Here is a 10,201-nt window from a genome sequence, read left to right on the forward strand (position 1 = left end):
AGTTTCTCAGTGTGGACTCTTGCTCCCTTATTTTTTAGTTTCTGCTCTCTTTGCACAGTGACAGATATTATTAGCACGTGAAGTTAAAGCCTGAAACTACTGCTCTTCTACATGCAAATTAATTTGCAACAAATCATGTATTACTGCGTACATCTGTACAGTGTGCAAGTTTGCAAGCTCTGTCTTATCAAGTATTCCACTCACATCAGTACCACTAATTATTGTTTAATTTGAGCCAATATTTGGCTTGCAGTTAAACATATTTTAGATAGTTTGTGGCTTAAATAGGAGAAGGGAAGAAAAAAAAGTTCAGAATTTCAATATTTGTATCCATCTGCTTCAGCAAACTGACACAGAATGATCAGCCATGTTGTCATGCCAGCATTTACGTGCTGGTACCCTAGATCAGCTTGGAAGTTGGTTCAGCTAGTACCAAGTCACTGTCACAGCAGTGTTATATTTGTAGGGAAAATCAGCACAGTTGTACTGGATTATGACTATTTAGCAGTACCTATTACTCGGGATTTTGAGGATAAGGGGAAAAGATGGTATGGTGCAAGGAAGTAGAGAAGCGACATGAGTCTGAGAACTGTGGTCTCAGACATTTCAAGGTCTTCTCCTTGAAATGTTACCGTGTCTGCAGGCACAGACCCTGTCTGCACTTGCCATTTCAGAAAAACAGTCAAATTGGAACAGATTCCCAGCTTCTGTTGAGAAGGTTGTCTGAACTGCTGGAACTTTCCTGCACAGTCTGAGTATACATACCCATCTCTTTTTGATTTGTTTGTAAAAAATACTACCAATTCTTTTTATTTAAAAATATTTTTTTTTGTTTGAAACAGAAGCATAATGCAAATCTGAAAGCACTAAAGCCAGTCAAACTAGATACTGAGGTAAGACACCATCATTTTTAAAAAATGTTAAAAAAAAAAAAAATCATCATGTCTAAAGAATGTATTCTCATATGTTATGAATATTGTCACCCTTTATAGGAACAAGCAAAAATTGCAAAACTTGGATTAGAACTGCACCTGCTCACATCTGAAGTGGACTCTGAGACAGAGAAATGGGAGGATCAGGAGAATGAGATTGTACAACATGGGCAAGGCATGTCAAGTATGGCTTATTCCATGTATTTATTTACCAGGTAATTATGCTGCATGCAGTACATTTCAATGGGCTGAAAAGAATTAGAAGCATTTATAAGAAAAAAGACAAATTTAATTTCAGAGTATAAGTATCAGGGGACAGTTGGAAAGCAGCTTTAATTTCTATCCTTACTGATCTTTGCTATACTGAAGGGAATTTTTAAAATTGCCTGCACAGTGTCAGCCTCTTTGAATAATTTAGGATTTTTTGATGAAAAATTAGAGGTTAATCTCACCTAGTAGTCCAATAATATTCAGTATGCCAGAGACCCAGATTTCTGTCCTTGCTCAGCTGATGAGGACTGAACAACTTCTGTCTAATTTCCCAACAGTGCCCTAGTCACTGAAGTATTTATATAATACTGTGAAATGGGGCTCCTGTAATAAGTTCTGTGAAGCATCTTCCAAAAGAGTGGAATTTTACAGTTCAGTGGTGTTAATGCTTACGTAAGTGGAAGACCTAAGACATTCTGGGATAGAGTGCTTTAATAGATAGGTGAAACATTTTAGCAGTAACTGATTTTTTTTTCTCTTTGCAAAAGCTCCTTGGTTGTTACCTAGCTTTATGGCTTAATTGCCTGTGGTCCGCTATTCATTCTGCGCCCTCGTGTGTTCATTTTTAAGCGTCATGCTGTCACCATTCAAATACAACTTAGTCCCTTTTCTTAGCTAGGAGACACTGTGTATTAGTACTTCACTATCTTTACTGGTAGATTTTCTACTTTCAGTAGTTAAATATATTCTGTGTTTGATAAGATTTTAGCATGCCCTTTTTCATTCTTGTAATTTTCAGGTCCTTCTGTGTTTCGCAGAAATACTTCACTCTAGAAAAGAACAGAGGCTTAGTTACTGGCACAGGGGGAGGGGAGCACACCACCTCTTTTCTAGCTGATAAATGAAATAAGACTCCATTCTAGAGTCTACACTTCAAAGAGTGTATCAGTGTACACTTCTTTTCAAATAAAATGGAAGGAAAAATTTAGAACACTAGCTACTGAAAATATATTGCTACTGCGGCGTGCAGGTTTCTATTAATAAAAGAGCTCTGACTTGCTTTTTAAATACCTAGGCAGAGATGCTTTATTACATTTATGATGCCAAGTATTTATTTATTTATAATAGTTACGTGGAGCATGTTAAGAGAGTAGGCATTAAGAGATGTATCAAGAGGACGAGTACAAACCATCCGACAAAGATTTAGGGATCACATCCTGCCTTGTGGTATTACAGATGTGTCCCCATTTCCCCCACACCTGGTGTGTTTGTGTGATAGACAGAGAATATAAATTGTACAGGCAGCCAGCAAAATATTCTGTAGTCTATACATGGCATATATTCTGTTTTCATTGTTTCCACAGAGGAGAAGGACTTCTGAAAACCACTCAAGATTTATTTCATCAAGCAGAGGTAATACATTTATAATGAACTGGGAGTTAGGGAATCTGAATTAAGAACAAAATGCAACTTTAACTCTTTGATTCCTTATACATGAGTACAGAGTATCAAAAATTGACTGGCAACTGTACAACTTATGCTGTATGCAACAGCATAACTCTGGCACTTTCTGAAAGCTAACATTCCAGTGTTCTGGTGGGACCTTATCTAAGACATGACTTAATTGAGATTCCAGTTAGGAATGGGAAATAGTGGCCTTCAGTGCAATAGTATTCTTCATTGTGTTACTTAGTTTAGTCCCTGACAGTGCTAACAGATACTCATCCTAATCTGAGCAGCAGTATTGGGAAAGGAAGAAGATGCAAAAATATGAATGATACAAACAAAAAGACAAGGGACCAAATGAGGGAGTGTAGTGTGATGTTTCCAAGGTATGGATGTTTAACAGGAGACCAGTTTCCTGTGTTAGGACAGTAAGCAAATATGGCAGGGTATCATCTAAATACAAAATTTTTGTGAGCTGCTCCAATTCAAAAAATGTTTTCCATATGTAAAGGGAAAAACTTTTAAAACTTTGCTTATGTGGGAGAATGGCAATGTGTTAGTGTAGGTTTTTACTTCAGAAATCACTTCAAACTTGTTACCCTTTTAGAGTACACTATTTATTAAAAGGGAAAAAGACTGGTGGTTCATTTGCTTCACTTTTTTTAACATGTTTTTTTTACACTTTCAGATTTTTGCAACAGAAGGCATGAAGCTTGCTTCAGCTTTTCAAGCCTTTTCTGATCAGGTGACGTATGACAACTGAAAAGCCCTTCAGATTATGATTTTAGTGATAGAACTTAAAGGCTGGTTGTTTTGTCTTCTCCATTAACTTAATATTGGAGTCTAACACAGAGTGGTTTTGTCTTCTTAAAACATACTTCAGATACATGATGACGACAAACCTTTGCTTCTGCTGGAAGCTGAAAAACTGATCCCTATGTGCAAGCAGCTCCAAATAACAGCAAAAGCTTCTGTTCAGGGTAAAAGTGCCATATTTACAAAGGTAAAGTAAAAATTATATACATTTCTGAGAACTTAACTTGTTTTGAAATACAGTATCTTAGTAATTTATGCTCCTGATAAAACATGAAACAGTTAATGATAACTGAGTTTCTTCAACTGACAGGTCCGTAAAAATTAACAAGTACAAAATTTTACATTGCAGAAGCATTTTTCTGCAATGCAGTATATCCTTGTTGCTGTTCCTTATGTAGAAGAGGAATTTACTTCAACTTGAAGTGAACTATTTTGCACTTAGCATGGTTTGAGAAGCTGATGTGCAAAGTAAAGAGGAAGAACAGTAAGAACTGTTCCTCTTGATGAAAATATTTTGTTTACTGTCTCACTGGTCACTGTAACCGAAGCCATTTACTGCAGTATCCTGTGTTAGGAAAGGATGTTTTTCAGAACAGGGGCAACTGCTTTATGGACTCTTTTTTTCACCCGCTAGTAGAGCAGGGCTTCGGTGAAGTTTATCCTGACCTCACACCGAGAGTTTGAAAGAAGGCAAAATATGATACATTGGCACCCAGCATATATGGAAGCCTGCAGGTGGATAGTTTGAACAGTACTCCCAGGCTTATGTGACTATTTTCTAAAGGGAGCATGGATACCCAAATTTTGTCTAACTGGCCCAGATTTATCATTAATATTAATGTTCTATGGAATGGTTTCGTTACCAGTAACTTACCAACTTATAGAGTATAAGAATCAATATAATAAAACAGTTTTTTCTTTGTTATTGTTAAAAATAGTGAAACTACCATTTGGGTTTCGGATTTCACTCAGTAAAAGATCTGGATTTCACTTTGGATTTCATTTAGTAAAAAGTTTACAAAAAAAAAAAAAAAAAAAAAGGAAAGTTGTCCACAGACTTCCACTACATTGCTTTTTACTGCTGAGAACACTTTTCAAGGAACTTGTCCACATCTCTCTCTTTTACCCACTACATAAATAGAGGTTCTGGAATTTTATCATGGTGAAACCGAGAATTCTCAGCTGAATAATATGAGATGGTATTTATCTTACTGTAAGCCACATAACTTTGTTTATATGAATTATAGTTAAGTGTAGCTCACTAAGAAGTGCACAAAGCATTAACAAAGGCAATTTGTATTACCACCACTAATAATTATTGTTATTCTCTTGTTATGGATGCTTTACATAAACATAAATTCCAAACCCCAAAGACTCTACTCATGAAGTAGACGCTTGCTTCTCAGAAGGTAGAGAACCTATTCTAGACTGCCCAGTTTTTTCTGCTATTACTCTTTTTTTTTTTTTTTAATATGTAAACTTATACATAGCAATGCAGAAACTTTTATGGCAGCTACCATAAGTAAATCTACAAATCTGAATAGTGATTAGAGGTCAGGCTTGTTAAGGAGCAGCTTAAGGAGCAGCAGTGGGATCTGTTTTTCTGTGCAGCTGGGTCTTTGTTTCCAATTAGCTATGTAGGAGATGTTTCAATTTCCTGGGAGGGACAGCTGAGTTCTGAAAGGGGCTGGACCATGCAAGCTAACCAAAAACGAAGTCAGCACCTGAGATCTACTGGTTGGTTTGTTTTACACTCACTAGCTAAACTAATCAGGAACTCCAGTCTCTTCATAGCTCCATAGTGCTGAAAGGCTATGTTTCTGAACAGCCCAAACTTGTGAGCTGTGCTGAGCGTTACTCATAAAGTTTAAAATCAAATGCTTCAAGATTTAGTTGACCTTTAGTGTAATATCATGGTCAAGGTAAGGCTTACATGTCACGCTGCTTTCTAAATCTTGCTGACAGGACGTTGACCAAAAAAAATAAATAAAATTGTGAAATTTTGCTCTCTAATACTGTATTATTTTCAGTTCCTTCTCCTGAGCTGTGTATCATTCTCTTGTTTCCCAGCCCAAGTCTCCCTTTAACAGAAGGGATGCTGTTGCTTTATGAGCAGTAGAAAAATTCAAAATGGCTAGGCAAAACTTTCTGATTAGAAGAGGTATTTACGAAGGACAAATGTTATCCCTTCAAGCTCAAAATAGATTATCATCGTATGTACTAAATAGTTGCCTGAAAAAAGTAATCATTGGTCTTATTCTACTGTACTTACCTTGTTTAGGTTGATGCATGCATTCAGAAAACAAGGAACGTGATGACTCTGTTATGTCAACTTCTTCCACTTTGCAGCAAATTAATGAGAAAGGTACTTGATTCATCTGCAGTATTTTAGTTTTTTCTTGTTTGCTTTTTGTTCATTCATGTTTTTAAAAATAAATCTTCTTTTTATACAGAATAAAGCAGGAAACGGCTATCTTAAACCTGCTCCACCATGGAGAGAAGACAGAATAAGAACCGGCACAAATGCACATGCTCCAGAAAGGAGAGCTGAGACATTTGGCATCAAATCTTTGGAAAATCATGTAACAAACATGACGTTTTTAGAGAGCAAGTAATTATAGCACTTAGAAATGCAGGAACTCCATCAGAGAATAACACTTGCTGAAGTTTCAATTTTGCTTTCATTTGTGGAAAGTCAAACCAGGTTAATCTGAATTAAAACCGTTGACCTTTGTCACATCTAATAGATGTCCCTAACAATTACAGCACCAACTAGCGTAATCGTTATATATTTTTATAATGTGAATGAATTTCCTACGCTCGCTATCAATACTGTTTTTGTAGTTAATGCTTCTGAATGTCTTAATGGATGTTCCAACCCAAAGATGCTGCTAATAGACAGTTCACGTAAAGAACCTTGTGCTCAATATGCTATACATGTATGTAACACTACTGCTGAAGTCTGTAAGCTCATCTCTGGCCTGCTTCAGTCTATGAATTTGTAAAGCCCAATCAGGAATATAGTCTGAAAGGCTGTGGCCTAAAGCACTGAAATGTTACCTTAGTTTTGAGTTGTACCTGTAATGAAGTATAGCCCTAGGAAAAAACACTCCTGCAATAGCTCAACAATGAATCTTAATTTTGTTGGCATGATTCATTTTTCCCAAAGTATACTTCTAACTCATTAGTACCCCTGTCTCAGTACCTTCTTCTTTTACTATCTTTATTTGTAGATAGCTGTTGTTGCTTCCTTTTTGATTAAAACTTACTGAGCAGAATTTGAATTGCATGTGGAACCACTGAAGTATTATGTAGACTTTATAGCATTTAAAATTGAAGTAAATAGATACTGATTATGACAAACTTCTGTAGAAAGGGCATTATTTGACTTTAGAACGCTAGGACCGCATAACCTGGTGTGAAATACTTGTTTTCAAGTGCATCTGCTCTTTGTGTACAGGCTCCTGTTGCATTTTATTTTCAGTTCACCTTTGTCAAACTCCATGTTGTATCAGCTTAGCTAAATTACATGACAACTAAATTACGTGATTCTTCTGTATTATGCTTGCACTAAGCAGAAGTAAAGAAGCCTGTGGAACACAAATATTCTCCAAAATATCAATCTGTGCTTATTTAAAAGCTTGTTGTAGTACTAGAATTGAGGGGAAAAAAAGAAAATTTTCATATACAAAACGGACTGTTTTATTTTTGTGTGAAACCAGTGTTTTAAGTTCCATGTTTAAAAACAGACACACAGGCCTTTTAATCCTATGAAAGTTACAATGTCCAAGAAACTTATTAAATATCAAGTACAGATGATGCCTGTATAATTAACTTCATGCAGAATTATTATGACGTTTCAACAAAACTTCCTCGTATTCCTCCTGCGTCAGAAGTCCCTGAGTTATACTCTTGCTCTCTTCAAATTTGGGTAGAACCACTGCAATGTATCCCTCAGTTGATGGCTAAAAAGCAAGAGTGAAGTTAGTAGTAAAATAAAGGTTAGAAAATAAGAAGTAAGAAAGTTTCTTACCTTTTCTTGCAAAATAGCTGGATTGCTAAGAATGTTTTCATTTACTTCTATCAGTCGCCCTCGTATACAACTGTAAAAGTCGTTAGAGTCAGTAAATGTGCATGGTATGTCAGGCTGGGGGGCAGAGGAAAACATCCTTACCTATAAATCGTGTACTCTTCTCCATCTGTTGAGGATATCCTGCACAGTGGGGCAAGTTCTGTTAAAAACTGAGCTCCCTGCATTTGAAAAGAAAAAAATAATGTATACATTTATATAATACACACTTAATTACACAGGCCTTCTAAGATACCATCAGCAACATAACGAGTTTGTAACTTGCTCAGAACAAAGCAAGGAAGTGGGATAGTTACAGGTCATTGCAAGTTATGTATTTATGATTTCCTACTGAAGAGATGACAACTGTGTGCACAAATAGAAGCTTGTAAAAGCTTACAAGTTTACTTATAACTGGTTCTTGTGGAATAACAGATTTGTAGTTTAAAGAAATTAGAATAAGCAAAAAGAGGAGAAAAATATAGCTCAGTTAACTTTAGCATAAGCAGTTTTAACTACACATTTGAAAACCCACCAGGAAAAACTGAACTAGGCCATCTGCTGTCTACGTGTATTTGACAAAAACAGTAGTTTCCAAATGGCTTGGCATTTTGGTGAAAACAGTTTGTGGTTTGTTTTTTTTTTTTAATCTATTAAGGGATGTTTAAGTCCCTCTATATACCACAACAAAATGACTTAAGAGACTATTAACATTGGTCTGAGCAACACTGGAAACCACCAAAACTGTATGATCACTGTAACACCCTGGTCAGGATGTTCTCTCTCTCTCATCATAATTATTTAACTAGGGAGGGGCTTAGCAAGTTACCTTTGCGTTTTATTTAAATTTCAATTCTAGAAAAGACAAAGTTTCAGGCAGTTTGAGAGACTAAAATGAAAGGTAACCAAATCAAAAAGACCTACCCTTTTTGACTTCCCAGAGACCTTATTCTGAAGTCTGCTACAGTTGGGACTGATTTGGTAATTAATACTTTTAATTGTTTTTCCATTTTGAAGAAGAGGGTGGGCTTCTGCCAAGGTGATGACACAGATTCTGCAAGAAGAGTTATAATTATTATGCTGTAGTTGTGAAAAGCCATGCCCTTATGTACTCAAAGCAAGCTTCAAAACTTTCTCTGCCAGTATTGGTGGGATTTAAAACCAAGACTGGGACTTCACTTGAGCTTCTAGTCGGAAATACTAGCAAGACTTTCGCTGCTGGATACTTGATCTTCCACGGTATATAGTAGAAGTTTAGTTCTTGCTGTAGTTTAGTAGGGAAGTTCAGGTGATAGTTCAGCTTACTGCAGTTGGATCACTGAGCAGGCGCCCAGTGGCCCCAACAACAGCGTGGGGGTTGCGCAAGGTAACATACAAAGCTATTTACCCGAGCTAATGATGATGAACTTACAGTAACTATTGCCTGTGGATAAGACAGAGATTTAGTTTCCTACTCAGAAAAATGTCAGCTACTGGACCACATTGAACAAGCTTTCTTCAGGGCATCTTACCTGAAGTGAGCTGTACCAAACTGAATGAGAACTGAACTCTGACCTAAAGCAACCCACAGAGAAGATGCTTCATTTTGAGCCACTAGGCTGTCATCAAAAAACAGAAAACTTGGTAATTACACAGAACCAGAGCTTTTATCCAGCGTTGCACCCCACGCGAACACACTTGATTCACTTCTATTGGGACTGTTGAAGTAGACACTTCAAGAAGCTGAAGTAAAGCTCGGTTTGCTTTTGAAGGACGATGATGTAGCAGAAGGCAACAGTTCTGGGAATAGCCAAAGGTGAAGCTGGGGGCTATCAGTGGTCCACCTGTGAGCTGGGCTTTAGCTAAACCTGCTGCTCGCCTCGTGGCTTTTTCTAAAGGCTGAGAATTTCTTGTCACAAAACTGGGGCGCTTAAGACAAACCCAGCTGCAGAGCTGAGCCCTAACTCCCCCCCTATTTTAGGGCCGCTCTTAATGCACGAAGCCCACAGCTGCAGCGCCGGAGCTCCGCAGGGTCCGGGCGAGCAGCTCCCACAAGGGGGAGCCGGATCCCGGTGAACAGGGGCACGGCGGTCCCGGGAAGCTCCGCAGCAGCGCAGAGGAACCAGAAACGCCGCTTCCTCTTGACCCTGGCGGCTTCCTGCGAAGAGGACGAGGAGGAGGAGGAGGATGTGCGAGCTGGCACCTCGCCATTAGAGCTGAGACCTCGCAGTGCAATTCAGAAAGGGCTTTTGCGATGCTAAGAGGCACCAAACCGAGCCACGGTTTGCCATTATAAGGGCCAAGAGGATGTTTTACCGAGCACCCACACCCAGAAAGCCGAGCTCCCACAGCCGCCTGCTGCTGCTGCTGCTGCTGAGGGGGAGCCCGGAGCCCGGCGCCACTCGCCTGTTGGAGTGCTGCAGCACGCAGAAGTCCTCGCACGGCCGCCCCTTCACGTCTGCAAGAGGCCACAAAGAGGGGTGGGTGAGGCGGCGGGCCCGCTGCCCCGGCCCCTTCCTTCCCTCCCTCCGTCCCCGCGCACCTGGCTTGTACCAGCGGGTGAAGTACCGCGCCGCCCCGCCGCCGCCCGCCCGCCCCGCCGCCATCTCGCCGCCCGCCGGGCGCAGGCGTGGGGCGGCCCCGCCCCGCTGCCACAAAGCCCGCAGCGGGAGGAGGGGGCGAGGCCCCGGCACGGAGCGGCTGGGGGAGCCCCAGCCCTGGAGGTGCTCAGGGCCAGGCTGGATGGGGC

General features: G+C 39.4%; 2 protein-coding genes across 2 annotated transcripts in view; one reads left to right on the forward strand and one right to left on the reverse strand.

The window, feature by feature from the left end:
• The window catches only part of CTNNAL1 (catenin alpha like 1), a 55,031-nt gene extending 47,918 nt beyond the window's left edge, over window positions 1–7,113 (forward strand). The window contains exons 13-19 of the mRNA XM_032181511.1: window positions 843–893; window positions 993–1,147; window positions 2,507–2,555; window positions 3,277–3,333; window positions 3,472–3,591; window positions 5,686–5,769; window positions 5,858–7,113. Of these exons, the coding sequence (XP_032037402.1) occupies window positions 843–893; window positions 993–1,147; window positions 2,507–2,555; window positions 3,277–3,333; window positions 3,472–3,591; window positions 5,686–5,769; window positions 5,858–6,019 (678 nt within the window). The 3' untranslated portion in view covers window positions 6,020–7,113. The remainder of the gene's footprint in view (window positions 1–842; window positions 894–992; window positions 1,148–2,506; window positions 2,556–3,276; window positions 3,334–3,471; window positions 3,592–5,685; window positions 5,770–5,857) is intronic.
• On the reverse strand, window positions 7,107–10,076 carry ABITRAM (actin binding transcription modulator). Its single transcript, XM_032181512.1, has 6 exons — window positions 9,995–10,076; window positions 9,859–9,910; window positions 8,398–8,527; window positions 7,579–7,655; window positions 7,438–7,507; window positions 7,107–7,369 (listed from the first exon to the last, which is right to left on the reverse strand). The coding sequence occupies exons 1-6, from the start codon at window positions 10,056–10,058 to the stop codon at window positions 7,241–7,243; spliced, it is 522 nt and encodes a 173-aa protein (XP_032037403.1). The 5' UTR covers window positions 10,059–10,076; the 3' UTR covers window positions 7,107–7,240.
• Window positions 10,077–10,201: the final 125 nt, after the last annotated feature.

This window comes from Aythya fuligula, chromosome 2 (genome assembly GCF_009819795.1).
Source record: "Aythya fuligula isolate bAytFul2 chromosome 2, bAytFul2.pri, whole genome shotgun sequence".
In the NCBI taxonomy this organism is placed as follows: domain Eukaryota; kingdom Metazoa; phylum Chordata; class Aves; order Anseriformes; family Anatidae; genus Aythya; species Aythya fuligula.